The sequence below is a fragment of the Agelaius phoeniceus genome, chromosome 37 (assembly GCF_051311805.1).
Source record: "Agelaius phoeniceus isolate bAgePho1 chromosome 37, bAgePho1.hap1, whole genome shotgun sequence".
Lineage (NCBI taxonomy): Eukaryota > Metazoa > Chordata > Aves > Passeriformes > Icteridae > Agelaius > Agelaius phoeniceus.
In genome coordinates, this window is record NC_135302.1 from 789,010 (window position 1) to 808,707 (window position 19,698).

The 19,698-nt window shown below is 41.2% G+C and overlaps 1 protein-coding gene across 1 annotated transcript in view; it reads left to right on the forward strand.

Moving 5' to 3' along the window:
- The first annotated feature begins 7,367 nt into the window (after positions 1–7,367).
- EIF3CL (eukaryotic translation initiation factor 3 subunit C like) overlaps positions 7,368–19,698 on the forward strand; it is a 46,745-nt gene continuing 34,414 nt past the window's right edge. Inside the window, 10 exon segments of the mRNA XM_077193226.1 lie at positions 7,368–7,454; positions 7,911–8,055; positions 8,838–8,903; positions 9,857–9,932; positions 11,253–11,366; positions 12,743–12,791; positions 12,794–12,867; positions 14,786–14,828; positions 17,430–17,515; positions 18,706–18,832. Of these exon segments, the coding sequence (XP_077049341.1) occupies positions 7,958–8,055; positions 8,838–8,903; positions 9,857–9,932; positions 11,253–11,366; positions 12,743–12,791; positions 12,794–12,867; positions 14,786–14,828; positions 17,430–17,515; positions 18,706–18,832 (733 nt within the window). The 5' untranslated portion in view covers positions 7,368–7,454; positions 7,911–7,957.

Genomic DNA, 19,698 nt, shown 5'->3' on the forward strand with positions numbered 1-19,698 from the left:
AACCCAAATTTTCCCCCGATTTTTCTCAATTTCCCCCAATTTTCCCCCAATTTTTCCCCAATTTTCCCCCAATTTTCCCCCCAATTTCCTCAAAATTTTCCCCAATTTTCCCCATTTTATTTCCCATTTTTAACTCTTTTTTCCCTCTTTACCCCAAATTCCCCCAAATACCTCAAATTTTATTCAATTTTTCCCTCATTTTCCCCCAATTTTCCCCCAAATTTAATTCCCATTTTCTACCTTTTTTCCCCCTATTCCCCCCAATTTTTTCCCATTTTTCCCCAATTTTCCCAATTTCCCCCACTATAGATTCCCATTTTTTACCCTTTTTCCCTCCTGTTTTTCACCCATTTTCCTCTAAATTTCCCCCACATTTTCCCCTAAAATTTCCCCCAAAATTTCCCTAAAATTTCCCCCAATTATTTTCCCTAAAATTTCCCCCAATTATCTCAAATTTTATTCAATTTTTCCCCTCACTTTCCCCCCAATTTCCCCCAATTTAATTCCCATTTTTCCCCTTTTCCCCCCAAATTTCCCCCCAAATTTCCCCCCAATTTCCCCCAATTTAATTCCCATTTTTTACCTTTTTTCCCCTTTTTTCCCCAATTTCCCCCATTTTTTCCCAATTTCCCCCAACTTAATTCCCATTTTTTCCCCCTTTCCCCCCCAATTTGTTCCCAATTTTTCCCCACTTTAATTCCCATTTTTTACCCTTTTTTCCCCCATTTTTCACCCATTTTCCTCTAAATTTCCCCCACATTTCCCCTAAAATTTCCCCCAAATTTTCCCCTAAAATTTCCCCCAAAATTTCCCCCAATTATTTCCCCAAATCCCCCAATTTCCCGCCCAATTTCCATCCCCAAGATTTTTAACCAAATCTTCCCCTTTTTTCCCCCATTCTTTCCCTGGCCCCGCCCCCAGGTGCTGCTGGCCTCCTTCCTATTGGCTGCCGTGGCTGTCAATCATCTCCTGCCGGGCTGGGCGTGGCCGCGGCGCTGGCGCTGGGGGGAGGGGCTTGTGGGGGGCGGGGCCTACGGGAACGCCTTACAACAACCTGAGTGAGCAGGTCAGTGACCTTTGACCCCTGAGTGACCAATGAGTGACCCCAGAGTGACCAATGAGTGACCAATGAGTGACCAATGAGTGACCCCTGAGTGATCCAGAGTGACCAATGAGTGACCAATGAAGTGTACCACAGAGTGACCACAGAGTGACAATGAGTGACCATTGAGTGACCAATGAGTGACCAATGAGTGACCAATGAGTGACCAATGACCCAAAATGGCCAAAAAAATGCCCCAAAAATGACCCCTGAGTGACCCCTGAGGTGACCACGAAGTGACCACAAAGTGACCATTGAGTGACCATTGAGTGACCACAGAGTGACCAATGAGTGACCACAGGGGTGACCAATGAGTGACCTCAGAGTGACCAATGAGTGACCACAGGGTGACCAATGAGTGACCTCAGAGTGACCCTTGGAGTGACCAATGAGTGACCCCAGACTGGCCATTGAGTGACCAATGAGTGACCACAGAGTGACCAATGAGTGACCAATGACCCAAAATGGCCAAAAATTGGCCCAAAATGGCCCAAAATGGACCAAAAATGACCCCGGAGTGACCAATGAGTGACCAATGAGTGACCACTGAGTGACCAATGAGTGACCACAGAGTGACCAATGAGTGACCAATGGGTGACCACTGAGTGACCATTGGAGTGAGCAATGAGTGACCACAGAGTGACCAATGAGTGACCAATGAGTGACCACAGAGTGACCAATGAGTGACCACTGAGTGACCAATGACCCAAAATGGCCAAAAAATGCCCCAAAAATGACCCCTAAGTGACCCCTGAGTGACCACAGAGTGACCACAGAGTGACCACAGAGTGACCACTGAGTGACCAATGAGTGACCAATGAGTGACCAATGAGTGACCACAGAGTGACCATTGAGTGACCAATGAGTGACCAATGAGTGACCAATGAGTGACCACAGGGTGACCAATGAGTGACCAATGAGTGACCAATGAGTGACCACAGAGTGACCACAGAGTGACCACAGAGTGACCAATGAGTGACCACTGGAGTGACCAATGAGTGACCATAGAGTGACCAATGAGTGACCATAGAGTGACCAATGAGTGACCAGAGAGTGACCAATGAGTGACCAATGAGTGACCCCGGAGTGACCACACAGTGAGCCTGAGTGACCAGAGAGTGACCAATGAGTGACCACTGAGTGACCAATGAGTGACCAATAAGTGACCAGTGAGTGACCAATGAGTGACCAATGAGTGACCACTGAGTGACCTCAGTGACCAATGAGTGATCATTGGAGTGAGCAATGAGTGACCAATGAGTGACCACAGAGTGACCATTGAGTGACCAATGACCCAAAATGGCCAAAAAATGCCCAAAAATGACCCCTGAGTGACCGAGAGTGACCCCTGAGTGACCAATGAGTGACCATGGAGTGACCACTGAGTGACCAATGAGTGACCAATGAGTGACCAGAGAGTGACCAAATGAGTGACCAGAGAGTGACCACAGAGTGACCAATGAGTGACCATTGAGTGACCAATGAGTGACCACAGAGTGACCAATGAGTGACCATTGAGTGACCAATGAGTGACCAATGAGTGACCACAGAGTGACCAATGAGTGACCACAGAGTGACCAATGACCCAAAATGGCCCAAAATTGGCCCAAAATGGACCAAAAATGACCCCGGAGTGACCACTGAGTGACCCTGAGTGACCCTGAGTGACCCCTGGTGACCTCTGTCCGCAGGTGCCCCCTCCCCCAGCAGCCTCTGGCCGTTGCTGTGGTCACTCTGGTGGCCGAAGTCGCCATCGCCGCGGCCGGAGGGGTCGCCCTGGGGGCTCACGCGGCGTTCTGCGGGCAGGAGTGACCACGGAGTGACCACTGAGTCACCATGGAGTGACCACTGAGTGACCACTGGGCTGTGAGTGACCATGGAGTGACCATGGAGTGACCACGGAGTGACTGCTGAGTGACCACTGAATGACCACTGAGTGACCACTGAGTGACCATTGAGTGACCACTGAAATGGCCTTGAATTGACCCCTGAATGACCATTGGAAGTGACCATGAAGTGACCACTGGAATGGCCTTGGAGTGACCACTGAGTGACCACTGAGTGACCCTGGAAGTGACCACAAAGTGACCATTGAGTGACCCCTGGAGTGACCACTGAGTGACCCCGGAAGTGACCACTGGAATGGCTTGGAGTGACCCCTGAGTGACCACAAAGTGACCACTGAGTGACCACTGAATGGCCTTGAAGTGACCACAAAGTGACCATTGAGTCACCACTGAGTGACCATTGAGTGACCACTGGATTGGCCTTGAATTGACCCCTGAATGACCATTGGAAGTGACCACAAAGTGACCACTGAGTGACCCCTGGAAGTGACCACTGAGTGACCACTGAGTGACCATTGAGTGACCATTGAGTGACCACAAAGTGACCACTGAGTGACCACTGAGTGACCATTGAGTGACCATTGAGTGACCACAAAGTGACCATTGAGTGACCATTGAGTGACCACAAAGTGACCATTGAGTGACCACTGAGTGACCATTGAGTGACCATTGAGTGACCCTGGAAGTGACCACAAAGTGACCACTGAATGACCACAAAATGACCATTGAGTGACCCTGAGTGACCATTGAGTGACCCCTGAGTGACCACTGAGTGACCACAAAGTGGACCATTGAGTGACCACAAAGTGACCATTGAGTGACCACTGAGTGACCATTGAGTGACCATTGAGTGACCACAGAGTGACCACTGAGTGACCCCGGCCTGGTCACTGAGCAACCCTGAGTGACCCTGAGCCCAAACTGGGACATTTCTCATTAAAAAAAGGGAAAATTTTATTAAATTTGGTCATTTTTTTGGATAAAAATGGGAATTTTGGGGAGCAAAATTGGATTTTTTAGGCAAAATTGGGGATTTAGGGTAAAAATTCGGAATTTTGGGGTAAAAAGTTGGATTTGGATCAAAATTTTGGAGTAAAATTGGGGATTTTGGGGCAAAAATCAGATTTTTTCTGAGGTAGAAATGTGAATCTTGGAGGTAAAATTGGGGATTTTTGGATAAAATTGGGAGATTTTGGGGTCAAATGTGAATTTTTGGAGGGAAAAGTATCGAATTTTGGGGGGTAAAGTTGGGAATTTGGGGGTAGAAATGGGAATTTTGGGAGATCAAATTCAGCATTTTTGGGTCAAAATCGGTTGATTTTAGGAGGTAAAAAGCCCAATAATTCTGAGGTAAAATCTCACGAAAATTGCTGAATTTGTGGCAAAAAGAAAGGATTTTATTAAAAATGTTCAATTCTTACTGAAAATCATGAATTTAGGAGGTAAAATCTGACATTTTGAGGCAAAATTGGCCAATTTAGGGAGGGAAAAAACACGGCAATTTTGAGGTAAAAAGTTCGGAATTCTGAGGTAAAAAAGTTCAAATTTGAGACCAAATCCCCCAATTTTATTTAAAACCTTCAGTTTTCACCCAGAAATGTCAATTTTGATGGGTAAAATTCGGCATTTTTGGGTTAAAATCAGCCAGATTTGGGGCGGGAAGAACCTCAGGAATTCTGAGGTAAAAACTGGCGGATTATGAGGTAAAAATCGCCAAATTTCGGGGAAAAAATGTCGATTATTAATTAAAATATACGGTCCCTTACCTAAAATCGTGAAATTCAGAGGTAAAATCCATCATTTTCGTGTCAAAATCGCTTTTTTTGGGAGGTTAAAATCTCGATAATTGTGAGGTGAAAAATCGATAATTCTGAGGTAAAAACTTGCGAATTCTGAGATAAAATCGCCGAATTTGTGGAAAAAATGTCGATTACTGTTCAAAATTTCGATTCTTACCCAAAATCGCCACTTTCGAGGCGCCTTTGGGGCAAATTCACCGATTTAAGAGAGAAAAACTCGCTAATTCTGAGGTAAAAACTTGGGAATTGTGAGGTAAAACTTGGAGAATTCTGAGGTAAAACTCGCAGAAATTGAGACAGAAGCATCGATTATTGTTTTAAAAACGTTCCGTTCTTACCTAAAATCGCGACTTTCGAGGCGCTTTTGGGGAAAAATCCGCCGATTTTGGGTCCTCGGCACCTCCGGACTCGCTTTCCCAGCGTTCCCTGCGCGCCAAACCGGAACTGGGGCGGGAATTGGGAGAAAGAGTTGAGGCAATCCCCCGGGGAATTGTGAGGTAAAAACTTGGGAATTTTGAAGTTAAAATCGCCGAATTTGTGGGAAAAAAAGTAGAATTTATATAAATTATTGAATTCCCACGCAGAAACCTTAATTTCGGAGGTAAAATCCCACATTTTTGGGGGTTAAAATCGGCCGGTTTGGATGGTAAAAACCGGTAATTGTGAGATAAAAAACTGTGGAATTCTGAGGGAAAAAGCTTCGAATTTGAGGCAAAAAAAGTTGATTTTTATTAAAAATATTCGATTTCCATCCAGAAACGTTAATTTCGGAGATAAAATCCGACATTTTTGAGTCCAAAAGGTTCGGGTGGTAAGACCCGATAATTGTGAGGGGAAAACTCGCAAATTCTGAGGTAAAAATTTTCGAATTTGAGGCAAAAAAGTAGATTTGTATTAAAAATATTCGATTTTAACCCAGAAACGTTAATTTTGGAGGTAAAATACGACGGTTTTGGATCCAAAAGGGCCGGTTTGGGTAGTAAAAACCCGATAATTTGTGAGGTAAAACCTCGCGAATTCTGAGGTAAAATTTTTCGAATTGAGGCAAAAAAGTTGGTTTTTATTCAAAATATTTTATTTCCATCCAGAAACGTTAATTTCGGAGGTAAAATCCGACACTTATAGGTCCAAATCGGCCGGTTTGGATGGTAAAAACCTGATAATTGTGAGGTAAAACCTCGCGAATTCTGAGGTAAAAATGTTGAATTTGTGGCAAAAAGGTCGATTTTTACTAAAAATATTGAATTTCTACCCAGAAACGTGAATTTGATGGGGAAAATTCTGCCATTTTTGGGTCAAAATCGGCCAGTTTAGAGAGGTAGAAACATTGGAGGTTCTGAGGTGAAAATCGTCAATTCTGAGGTAAAAATTTGTGAATTCTGAGGTAAAAATCACCACATTTGCAGCTGAAACCTCGATTGTTATTTAAAACTTAGAGTTTTCACCCTGAAATGCAACTTTTAAGGGCTAAATTCCTGCATTTTTGAACTAAAATGGCCAATTTAGGGAGGTAAAAAACCCGATAATTCTGAGGTGAAAAATCGAGAATTGTGAGGTAAAAACTGGAGAATTCTGAGGAAAAAATCGCCAGATTTGTGGCTAAAATGTTGATTATTGTTCAAAACATTCAATTCTCACCCAAAATTGCTAATTTCTGAGGTAAAATCAAGATTTTGTGTCAAAATCGGCTGATTAGGGAGGGAAAACACCAGAAAACGGTGTGATAAAAATTCATGGTAAAACTCTGAGGTAAAAATCGCCTAATTGAGACCAAAACCTTCATTTTAATTTAAAACCTTCCATTTTCACCAAGAAACGCAACTTTGGGGGGAGTAAAATTTGGTATTTTTGGGTTAAAATCGTCCAGATTTGTGGAGGAACAAATTGACAATTCTGAGGTAAAAACTCGTGAATTGTGAGGGAAGGGAAAAATTCGTAAATTCTGAGGAAAAAACTTCAAATCTGAGGTTAAAAAGTAGATTTTTATTTAAAATGTTTCAATTCTCCCCCAAAATCACAACTTTTGGGGGTAAAATCCAGGATTTCGGGTTAAAATCAGGTAATTTTAGGAGATAAAAAGCCCGATACTGCTGAGGTAAAAATCGCCGAATCTGAGGCAAAATAAAACGTTTTTTATTAAAAACCTTCCGTTCCACCCAGTAACGCATTTTTGAGGGTAAAATTCAGCATTTTTGGATCAAAATCCGGCCAAGTTAGGGAGGTAAAATCTCGATAATTGTGAGGTAGAATCCGATAATTGTGAGGTAAAATTCGCCGAATTTGTGGCAGAAATGTCGATTATTGTTCAAAACGTTCGATTGTTACCAAAACTGCCAATTTCGGAGATAAAATCCGAAATTTTTGGGTCACAATCGGGAGGTTTGGGGAATAAAAAACCCGATAATTGTGAGGGAAAAACTCGAAAATTCTGAGGTAAAAATTCGCGAATTCTAAAGGAAAAACCTTCGAATCTGAGGTTAAAAAGTCGATTTTTATTAAAATCGTTCAATTTTCACCCCAAAACCGCGACTTATTGGATCAAAAGCCTCCGCTTTCGGCTCTTTGCCGCTTCTGGACTCGCTTTCCCAGCGTTCCTTGCGCGCTAACACGGAAGTGGGCGGTGTTAATAAAGGAAGTGACGTAGATCCACTTCCGTTTCGGCCTTTCAGCCCTTCCGTACCGGCGGCTCCGCGTGCGGCGCGTTCGGTGCGGGGGGGGAGGAGCGGAATTGGGGGGTGGGGGAGGGGCCCGGGGGTGTTCTGGGGTGGGGGAGGTGCGCGTGGGGGGGGTGGGGGAGGATTTGGGGCGAAATTCGCGGATTTGGGGTAAAAAAACGCGGCAGAAATCGGAGCTTGGAAGGGGTGGGAGGAATGGGGGAGGGGCGGAATTGGAGCGTTTTGAGGCCGAATTTTGGGGTTTTTGAGGGGAAATTGGGGGAATTTGGACTGGAATTGTTGATTTTGGGCTGAAGTTTGGGAGTTTGGATGCAAATTTAGCTTTAAAACCTCCAATTTTCGCTTTTAAACCCTTCAGATTTTGGGCCAAACCGCTCAAATTATAGGTTTAACCATGAAGTTTTGCGTGAATATGCTGACATTTTAGGTGAAAATCGTGAATTTTTTGGGTCCAAACCTCGGGATTTTTTGGCGTTTTGTCTCCCAGGCTGCCCCTCCCCTTGTCGCTGCCGCCCCTCCCTCTCTGTCGCGATAATGTCGCGATTTTTCACCACCGGCTCCGACTCCGAGTCTGAGTCCTCAGCGTCGGGAGATGAAACCGCGCCCAAAGCGCCGGGGGGACCCTACAGCAAGTGGGCGGGGCTAAAGGGGAAAGGGGCGGGGCTTAAAGGAATGGGGGGTTAAAGGGAAAGAGGGAGGGGTTTAAGGAAAGGGGAGGGGTTAAAGGGGAAAGGGGAGGAGTTAAATTGGGTGGGGTAAAGAAGAAGGGGAGGGGCCTAAAAGGCAGTGGGAGGGGCTTAAACAGTAAAGGAGGCTGAAATGGAAAAGAGGGAGGGGTTTAAGAGGATGTGGGAGGGGCTAAGGGTGGGGAGGAGTCTATAGAAGTGGAGGGGGAGTGAAGGGAAAGAGTGGGAGGGGAGGGGTTTAAGGAAAGGGGAGGGGTTTAAGGAAAGGGGAGGGGTTAATGGGTAAGGGGAAGGAGGAAAAAGGGGGTGGGGTTAAAGGAAAAAGGGGGAGGGGCTAAAGGGAAAGGAGGGGCTAAAGGGAAAGGGGAGGGCTAAAAGAGGAAGTGTAAAAGCAATAGGTGGGGTTAAAGGGGAAGGGCTAAAAGGGAGCGGCTTAAAGGAAAAGGGAGGAGTTAACAGGAGAGGGGAAGGGTTAAATCAAAAGGGGGAGGGGCTAAATAAGAAGGCGGGGTTAAAGAAAGGGGAGGGGTTAAATGAAAGGGGGTGGGGTTAAAGGAAAGGGAGGGGGTGAATGAAAAGGGATGGGGTTAAAGGAAAGGGGAGGGGTTTAAATGAAAAGGGTGGGTTAAAGGAATGGGAGGGGCTAAAGAAAATGGGCGGGGTTAAAGTAAAAGGGAGTGGCTAAAGGAAAAGGGGGCGGGGTTAATGGTGTCTGGCCCCGCCCCCAGGCCGCTGCTGCTCAGTGAGGATGAGGAGGACACCAAGCGCGTGGTGAGGAGCGCCCGCGACAAGAGGTGAGAGTGATTGATCGGGATTGATTGGGTATTGACTGGGTATTGATTGGTATTGGTCTGTATTGATCGGGTATTGATCAGGTATTGATTGTTTGTTCTAATGGCTCCAAGTTGGTCCCTATTGGTTTCAATGGGTTTGTATTGGTCCCTATTGGTTTCAATGTGTTTGTATTGATCCCTATTGGTTTCAATGGGTCCGTATTGATCCCTATTGGTTTCAATGGGTTTGTATTGATCCCTATTGGTTTCAATGAGTCCGTATTAATCTCTATTGGTTTGAATGGGTTTGTATTGGTTCTATTGGTTTCAATGGGTTTGTATTGGTCCCTACTGGTCCCAATGGGTCTGTATTGTCCCTATTGGTTTCAATGGGTCTGTATTGATCCCTATTGGTCCCAATGGGTCCGTATTGATCCCTATTGGTCCCTATTGGTTTGGTTTCCATTCCCAATGGGTCCGTATTGATTCCTATTGGTTTCAATGGGTCTGTATTGATCCCTATTGGTCCCTATTGGTTTGGTTTCCATTGATCCCAATGGCCCCAAGTTGATCCCTATTGGTTCAATGGGTTTGTATTGATCCTATTGGTTTCAATGGGTCCGTATTAATCTCTATTGGTTTGAATGGTTTGTATTGGTTCGTATTGGTTTCAATGGGTTTGTATTGATCCCTGTTGGTTTCAATGGGTCCGTATTGATTCCTATTGGTTTCAATGGGTCTGTATTGATCCCTATTGGTTTCAATGGGTCTGTATTGATCCCTATTGGTCCCAATGGGTCCTTATTGATCCCTATTGGTTTCAATGGGTCCTTGTTGATCCCAATGGCTCCAAATTGACCCCCAATCAATCCCAATCGATCTCTATTGATCCCTATTGGTCCCAATGCTCCAAATCGACTTCAATTGATCCTGATCGATCCCAATCGATCCTGATTGATCCTGATTGACCCCAGGTATGAAGAACTCACCAACCTGATCCGCTCCATCCGCAATGCCATGAAGATCCGCGACGTCAGCCGCTGCCTCGAGGTGCCCAGAGCCCCAAAACCCCCACTTTTCACCCCAAAATCACCCCTAAAACCCCCAATTTACACCCCAAAAATCCCCAATTTCCACCCCAAAAATCACCCGTAAAATCCTCAATTTCCACCCCAAAAATCACCCCTAAAATCCTCAATTTCCACCCCAAAAATCACCCGTAAAATCCTCAATTTCCACCCCAAAAGTCGCCCCTAAAATCCCCACTTTTCACCCCTAAAATCCCCACTTTTCACCCCAAAAGTCGCCCCTAAAATCCCCAATTTACACCCCAAAATCGCCCCTAAAATCCTCAATTTACACCCCAAAAATCGCCCCTAAAATGCCCAATTTACACCCCAAAATCGCCCCTAAAATCCTCAATTTACACCCCAAAAATTGCCCCTAAAATCCCCAATTTACACCCCAAAAATCACCCTTAAAATCCTCAATTTACACCCCAAAAATCACCCCTAAACATCCCAAATTTACACCCCAAAATTCCTCAATTTTACTCTAAAAATTCACCCCAAAAATCATCAATTTACACCCCAAAATTCCACATTTTTCCTGGTTTTCACCCCTATTTCCCCATTTTTTCCCATTTTTCCCATTTTCCCCCAATTTTCCCTATTTTCCCCCCATTTTCCCCCATTTTCCCTGTTTTTTCACCCATTTTTCCCCATTTTTCCCCAATTTTCCCCAAAATTTTCCCAATTTTCCCCATTTTCTCTCGAATTTTTTCCCATTTCTCACCCAATTTTTTCCCTTTTTTCACCCAATTTTCCCCCAAATTTTCCCAATATTTCCCCATATTTTCCCCATATTTCCCCCATTTCTCACCCAATTTCCCCCCATTTTCCCCATTTTTCACCCCAATTTTCCCCCATTTTTCACCCATTTTTTCCCCATTTCCCCCCATATTTCCCCCAAATTTTCCCCAATTTCCCCCCATTCTTGCCAATTTTTCCCCATTTCCCCCCATTTTTCACCCAATTTTTCCCCTATTTCCCCCAATTTTCCCCCATTTTCTCTCGAATTTTTTCCCCATTTCTCACCCAATTTTTTCCCTTTTTTCACCCAATTTTTTCCCATTTCCCCCCATTTTCCCCCCATTTTTCCCCATTTCTCACCCAATTTTTTCCCTTTTTTCACCCAATTTTCACCCAATTTCCCCCCAATTTTCCCCCCAATTTCCCCCCAATTTTCCCCCAATTTCCCCCTAATTTTCCCATTTTTCCCCCAATTTTCCCAATTTCCCCCAATTTTCCCCATTTTTCCCCCTTTTTATCCAATTTTCCATTTTTCCCCCATTTTTCCCCATTTTCCCAGGAGTTTGAGCTGCTGGGCCGTGCCTGGGCCAAGGCCAAGGGCGTCGTGGACAGGGATGGAGTCCCCAGGTTCTACCTCAGGATCCTGGCAGACCTCGAGGATTATCTCAATGAGGTGAAAATTTGGGGCTAAAAATTCACTTTTTGGGCAATTCCTAAATATTAGCATTTTTTCCAGGTTTATTTTAGTGAAAATTTGACATTTTTAGGCTTTTTTCTGATTTTTCTGATTTTTTTTGCCATTTTTTTGCCATTTTTCCGAATTTTTTTTGCTTTTTTTCACCATTTTAAATTAATTTTTACAAAATTTTTAAAGATTTTTTTTATATTTTTCCCAATTTTTTTGTAATTTTAATTTGAGGGTTTTTTCTGATTTTTTCTGATTTTTTTTGCCATTTTTTCGCATTTTTCTTGCCTTTTTTAATCAATTTAAAAATATTTTTTACAGGATTTTTAAGGTTTTTTTCAATATTTTTCCTGATTTTTAAATTAATTTTTATTGGGGAATTTTCCTGATTTTTTTCTGATTTTTTTTTGCAATATTTTTGCCATTTTTTCGGATTTTTCTTGGCTTTTTTTATCAATTTTAGAAATAATTTTTATCGAATTTTTAAGGATTTTTTTAATATTTTTCCTGAAATTTTTATTATTTTTTATTGGGATTTTTATTGGGATTTTTTTTTCTGATTTTTTCCCTTTTTTTCAATTTTTTTCCGAATTTTTCTTGGTTTTTTTCACCATTTTTAAAAATAATTTTTACAGAAGTTTTAAGGATTTTTTTAATATTTTCCCAAATATTTTGGGTCATTTTCTGTCATTTTTTTTAATTTTCCCCATTTTTGGGTCATTTTTTGTCCTTTTTTTGAGTAATTTCCCCCCTTTTTTTTTTGTAATTTTCACCATTTTTTTTCTCCATTTTGGGTCATTTTTTTGTGATTTTTGGGTCATTTTTTGTCATTTTTGGGTCATTTTTGGGTTATTTTTTGTGATTTTTGGGTCATTTTTAGGTAATTTTTTGTCTTTTTTTGGGGTGGATTTTCACCATTTTTTCTCCATTTTGGGTCATTTTTTGTGATTTTTTTGCTCATTTTTGTCATTTTTGGCTCATTTTTTGTCCTTTTTTTTTTTTTGTAATTTTCACCATTTTGGGCCATTTTTTGTCCTTTTTTTGGGTGATTTTCCCCCCTTTTATTTTTGTAATTTTCACCATTTTTTCTCCATTTTGGGTCATTTTTTGTGATTTTTGGGTCATTTTTGTCCTTTTTTTTGGGAATTTCTCCATTTTGGTCATTTTTTGTCATTTTTGGGTCATTTTTGGGTCATTTTCTGTCATTTTTGGGTCATTTTTGGCTCATTTTTGTGATTTTTGGGTCATTTTTTTTTCATTTTTGGCTCATTTTTTGTCCTTTTTTTTGAATTTTCCCCATTTTGGGTCATTTTTTTTTCCTTTTTTTCCCTTTTTTCTCATTTTTTCCCCTTTTTCCCCCTCAGCTGTGGGAGGACAAGGAGGGCAAGAAGAAAATGAACAAAAACAACGCCAAAGCTTGAGCTCCTTGAGGCAGAAACTGAGGAAATACAACCGGGACTATGAGGGGCAGATTGCAGCCTACAGGCAGGTCAGGAAGGGGTTAAAAATGGGGGAAAAATGGGGAAAATAAATGGAAAAATTGGGGAAAAATGGGCAAAAAACCCTGCAAAAATTGGGAAAATTGGGGGGAAAATGGGCAAAAAATGGGGAAAATTGGGCAAAAAATAAATACAAAAATTGGGAAAATTGGGGGGGAAAATGGGGAAAATTCGGGGGAAAAATGGGGGAAAAATTGGCAAAAAATAAATGGAAAAATTGGGGGAAATTGGGGAAAATTTGGGGAAAAAATTGGGGAGAAAATGGGCAAAATTGGGGACAAATTCTGGGAAAAATTGGGGGAAAATGAGCAAAAAATAAATGGGAAAATTGGGGAAAAATCCTTTAAAAGTTGGGGTAAATTGGGCAAAAATTGGGGGGAAAATTGGGGAAAATTCGGGGACAAAATGGGGGAAACTGGGCAAAAAATAAATTGAAAATTGGGAAAAAATTGGGCAAAAAATGGGGGGAAAATGGGCAAAAAATAAATGGGAAAATTGGGGGAAATGTTGGGGGAAAATGGGCAAAAAATAAATGGGAAAATTGGGGGAAAATTGAGGAAAAATTGGGGGAAAATGGGCAAAAAATAATATAAAAATTGGGGAAAAATTCGGGGGGGAAATTGGGAAAAATGGGCAAAAAATTGGGGAAAATTCGGAGGAAAATTGGGAAAAATTGGGAGAAAATGGGCAAAAAATAAATACAAAAATTGGGGAGAATTCGGGGAGAAAATGGGCAAAAAAACCCTTTAAAATTGGGGGAAAATTGGGAAAATTTGGGGCAAAAAATGGGGGAAAATGGGCAAAAAACCTTTAAAAATTGGGGGGGAAATTGAGGAAAATTCGGGGGAAATTGGGCAAAAATTGGGGGGAAAATGGGCAAAAAATAAATGGGAAATTGGAGAAAGTTGGGGAAAAAATCCTTTAAAAATTGGGGGAAAGTTGGGCAAAAATTGGAAAATTGGGGGAAAATGGGCAAAAAATAAATGGGAAAATTTGGGGGGAAAATTGGAGAAAATTGGGGAAAATTTGGGGGAAAATGGGCAAAAAAACCCTTTAAAAATTGGGGAAAATTGGGGGAAAATTCGGGGGAAAAATGGGGAAAATTGGGGCAAAAAATTGGGGAAAATTCGGGGGCAAAATTGGGAAAAATTGGGGAGAAAATGGGCAAAAAAAACCCTTTAAAAATTGGGGGGGAAATGGGCAAAAATTGGGCAAAAAATAAATGTAAAAATTGGGGAAAATTTGGGGGTAAAATTGGGCAAAAATTGAGGAAAATTGGGGGGGGAATGGGTAAAAAAACCCTTTAAAAATTGGGCAAAAATTGGGGAAAAAATGGGGAAAATTGGGCAAAAAATAAATACAAAAATTGGGGGAAATTGGGCAAAAATTGGCAAAAAATTAATTTGAAAATTGGGGAAGAATTAGGCAAAAATTGGCAAAAAACTAAATATAAAATTAGGGGAAATTAGGTAAAAATTGGAAAAAAAAATTGGGGAAAATTGGGCAAAAATTGGAAAAAAAGAAATATAAAAATTGGGGCAAAATAGGGAAAAATTGGCAAAAATAAATAAAAAATCATGGAAAAAATGAGGAAAATTTAGGGGGAAAAGTGGGGAAAATTTGGGGGAAAATGGGAGGGAAATGGGGAATAAATGGGGAAAAAATTAAATTAAAATGGGGGGAAAATGGTGAAAATTTGGGGGAAAGAATGGATTAAAAATGGGAGAAAAAGAAGGGAAAATGGGGAAAAAAATGGATTAAAAATTGGTAAAAAAATGGTAAAAATTCGTTTAAAAATTGTAAAAATTGGTTTAAAAATGGTAAAAAAATGGTAAAAAAATGGGTAAAAATTGTTAAAAAATGGGGAAAAATTGGTAAAATTGGAATTTTTTGTTGGCAGAACCCGAGCAGTCGGACGAGGATGAGGAGAAAAGCCGCAGGGATTCCGAAGGTTTGGGCAAATTTGGGACATTTTGGGCATTTTTGGGGATTTTGGGGATTTTGGGAATTTTGGGGGTATTTTTTGAGGAATTTTTGGGGTTTTTTTTGGTATTTTTGGGGCAATTTTGAGGCATTTTTGGGGTCGTTTTTAGGATTATTTTGGCCAATTTTGGGTCATTTTTTGGAATTTTTGGGGATTTTTTGAGGCATTTTTGGGGGTCATTTTTTTGAATTTTTGCCGATTTTTGGAGGGAATTTGGGTCATTTTTTGGAATTTTTGGGGATTTTTTGAGGCATTTTTGGGGTCATTTTTTTGAATTTTTGCCGATTTTTGGAGGGATTTTGGGTCATTTTTTGGAATTTTTGGGGATTTTTGGGTCATTTTTTGGAATTTTTGGGGATTTTTTGAGGGATTTTTTGTGGCTTTTTTGGGGTCAATTTTTGGAATTTTTGGGGGTTTTTTTGGTATTTTTTGGCCATTTTGAGGAATTTTTGGGGTTTTTTTTTGGTAATTTTTGGCATTTTTAGGAATTTTTGGGTTTGGTTTTTTTTTTCTGTATTTTTGGGGATCTTTTGAGGCATTTTTGGGGCAATTTTGGGGCATTTTTGGGGTCATTTTTGGGGTCGTTTTTAGGATTATTTTGGCCAATTTTGGGTCATTTTTTGGAATTTTTGGGGATTTTTGGGGTCAATTTTTGGAATTTTTGGGGATTTTTTGAGGCATTTTTGGGGTCAATTTTTGGAATTTTGCCGATTTTTGGAGGGAATTTGGGGATTTTTTGAGGCATTTTTGGGTGTCAATTTTTAGGGAATTTTTGGGGTCATTTCTTGGAATTTTTGGGGTCATTTTCCGAGTCATTTTTGGGGGTTTTTTTGTGGCATTTTTGGGGTCAATTTTGGGGATTTTTGGAGGCAATTTTGGGGTCAATTTTTGGAATTTTTGGGGATTTTTGGAGGCATTTTTGGGGTCATTTTTTGATAATTTTGGGGATTTTTGGTGGCATTTTTGGGGTCATTTTTTGGATTTTTGGAGTCATTTTTGGGATCATTTTTCAATAATTTTGGGGATATTTTCGAGGCATTTTTGGGGTCGTTTTTTGTGATTTTTGGAGGCATTTTTGGGTCATTTTTGGTGATTTTTGGTGGCAATTTTGGGGTCATTTTTTGGTGATTTTTGGGGTCAATTTTGGGAATTTTGGGGGATTTTTTGAGGCATTTTTTGGCCATTTTTAGGAATTTTTTGGGGGGTTTTTTTTTGTATTTTTGTGGCAATTTTGAGGAATTTTTGGGGATATTTGAGGGGATTTTGGGATTTTTTGGGGGGGAATTTTAGGATCATTTTTAGGGTTAATTTGGACAATTTTGGGGCTTTTTTTGGATTTTTTGGGGATTTTTTTTGTGGCATTTTTGGGGATTTTTGGAGGCATTTTTGGGGATTTTTGGAGGCATTTTTGGGTCATTTTTGGGGTCATTTTTAGGATTATTTTGGCCAATTTTGGGGTCATTTTTTGGAATTTTTGGGATTTTTTTTGTGGCTTTTTTGGGGGTCAATTTTTTGTAATTTTTGGGATTTTTGGAGGCAATTTTGGGGTCATTTTTGGGAATTTTTGCTGATTTTTGGAGGCATTTTTGGGGCAATTTTTGGATAATTTTGGGGCTTTTTGGGGCAATTTTTGGATAATTTTGAGATCATTTTTGAGGCAATTTTTGATAATTTTGGGGTCATTTTTAAAGGCAATTTTTTGATAATTTTGGGGTCATTTTTGGGGTCATTTTTGGGGTAAATTTTTGGATAATTTTGGGGATTTTTTGAGTCATTTTTGATGCAAATTTTTGATATTTTTGGGGTCATTTTGGGGCAATTTTTGGGGCAATTTTTGAGATAATTTTTACCTTTTTGGGGCAATTTTTGGATAATTTTGGGGATTTTTTGAGTCATTTTTGATGCAAATTTTGATATTTTTGGGGTCATTTTTGGGGCAATTTTTGGGCAATTTTTGAGATAATTTTTACCTTTTTGGGGCAATTTTTGGATAATTTTGGGGATTTTTTGAGTCATTTTTGAGGCAAATTTTTGATATTTTTGGGGTCATTTTTGGGCCAATTTTTTTGATTTTTGTGGGGAATTTTTGGCTTTTTTTCCATCATTTCTGTGACAATTTTCAATTTTGAGGAGAATTTTGCATTTTGGGGCTGATTTTGAGGAATTTTGGCCTTTGCAGGCTCCGGTTCCTCCTCGGGGGCCGAGGACGAGGCCGGGAATTTCCTGGGCTGATTTTGAGGAATTTTGGCCTTTGCAGGCTCCGGTTCCTCCTCAGGGGCCGAGGACGAGGCCGGGAATTTCCTGGGCTGATTTGAGGAATTTTGGCCTTTGCAGGCTCCGGTTCCTCCTCGGGGGCCGAGGACGAGGCCAGGAATTTCCTGGGCTGATTTTGAGGAATTTTGGCCTTTGCAGGCTCCGGTTCCTCCTCAGGGGCCGAGGACGAGGCCGGGAATTTCCTGGGCTGATTTTGAGGAATTTTGGCCTTTGCAGGCTCCGGTTCCTCCTCGGGGGCCGAGGACGAGGCCGGGAATTTCCTGGGCTGATTTTGAGGAATTTTGGCCTTTGCAGGCTCCGGTTCCTCCTCGGGGGCCGAGGACGAGGCCGGGAATTTCCTGAAGCGCCGCGAACGCGACGAGGGCAGGAGCCGCTACAAGGTCAGGAATGGGGCAAAAAATGGAGATTTTGGCAAATTCTTGAGGGGAAAAATGGGGAAATTTGGGGGGAAAATTGGGGGAAAAAATGGGAAAAAATTGGGGGGGAAATTGGGAAAAAAAGGGGAAAAATTGGGGGGAAAATTGGGGGGAAAATGGGGAACAAAATGGGGATTTTGGGCAAATTCTGAGGGGGAAAATTGGGGGAATTTGGGGGGGAATTGGGGGGAAAATGGGGGGAAAATGGAGGGAAAATTGGGGAAAAATTGGGGGTATTTGGAGAAAAATTGGGGGGAAAAATTGGGGGAAATTTGGGGAAAAAATGGGGATTTTGGGCAAATTCTGAGGGAAAATTGGGGAAATTTGGGGGGAAATTGGGGGGAAATTAGGGAAAAATTGGGGGGAAATTGGGGGGAAAATGGGGAAATTTGGAGAAAAATTGGGGAAAAATTGGGGGAAAATGGGGAAAAAATGGGGATTTTGGGCAAATTCTGAGGCGAAAAATGGGGAAAAAATGGGATTTTGGGCAAATTCTGAGGGGAAAAATGGGGAAAATTGGGGGGGAAAATTGGGGGGGAAAATTGGGGGGAAAATTGGCGGAAAATGGAGGGAAAAAATTGGGGAAAAAATTGGGGGAATTTGGAGGAAAAATTGGGGGGAAAATGGGAAAAATGGGGATTTTGGGCAAATTCTGAGGGGAAAAATGGGAATTTGGGGGGAAAAATTGGGGGAAAATTGGGGAAAATTTGGGGAAAAATTGGGGAAAAATTGGGGGAAATTTGGGGGGGAAAATGGGGAAAAAATGGGGATTTTGGGCAAATTCTGAGGGGGAAATTGGGGGGGAAAAATGGGGGGAAAATTGGGGGAAATTTTGAGAAAAATTGATGAAAAAATTGGGGGAAATTGGGGAAAAATTGGGAAAATTTGGAAAAAATGGGGGGAAATGGGAAAAAAAGGGGAAAAATTGGGGAAAAATGGGGAATTTAGGGGGGAAATTGGGGAAAAGTTGTGGGGAAAAATTGGGGAAAAAATAGGGAAAAAATGGGATTTAAATGCAGAAAAAAATCCCAATTTTGGGCAAATTCTGAGGGGAAAATTGGGGGAAAATTTGGATTAAAATTGGGAAAAAATTAGGGAAAAAAATGGGATTAAAATGGGGTGAAAATGGGGTAAAAAATGGGAATTTTGGGCAGGAGGAGGAGTCGGAGTCGGAGTCGGAGTCGGACGAGGATTGGGGAGATTCGGCCTCGGAGTCGGACTCGGAGTCGGACGAAGACGACGGAAAATTCACATCCCTGGCATCGAAATTCCTGAAAAAGTGAGAGAGTGGGAAAATGGGAATAAAGGGGGAAATTGGGGAAAAAATGGGGAAAAAATGGGAAAAATGGGTGAAAATTGGATGAAAAATGAGAGAAAATTGGATTAAAATTGGGGGAAAATTGGGTGAAAAATGAGAGGAAATTGGATTAAAATGGGGGAAAATTCGGTGAAAAATGAGGAAAAATGGTATTAAAATTGGGTGAAAATGGGGGAAAATGGGGGAAAAATTGGTGAAAATTGGGGGAAAAATGGGTGAAAAATTGGGTGAAAAATGGGGGGAAAATGGGGGGAAAATGGAGAAAAATGAGAGAAAATTGGAGGGAAAATGGGGAAAAATTGGGGGAAAATTGGGTGAAAAATGAGGAAAAATGGGATTAAAATGGGTGAAAAATGAGAGAAAATTGGGTGAAAAATGAGAGAAAATTGGGGGAAATTGGGTGAAAAATGAGAGAAAATTGGGGGAAAAATGACCTAAAAATGACCTAAAAATGGGATTTTTGTGGGTGTTTTGTGGAATTTTTGGGGGATTTTTTGTGGAATTTTTTGGGATTTTTGTGGGAAATTTGGGGGAATTTTGGGGGAATTTTTGGGAATTTTTGGGAATTTTTGGGAATTTGAGGAATTGGATCCCCAAATTTTCCCTCAGGGATGAGGAGATGCGAGGCCGATATGACTCAAAAATGGCTTAAAAATGACCAAAAAATGACCTAAAAATTGGATTTTTTTGGATTTTTGTGGGATTTTTGGGGGATTTTTGTGGAATTTTTGGGAATTTGAGGAATTTGACCCCAAATTTCCCCCCCATGACTCAAAAATCACTTTAAAATCCCGTAAAAATGACCAAAAAATGACCTAAAAATGGGATT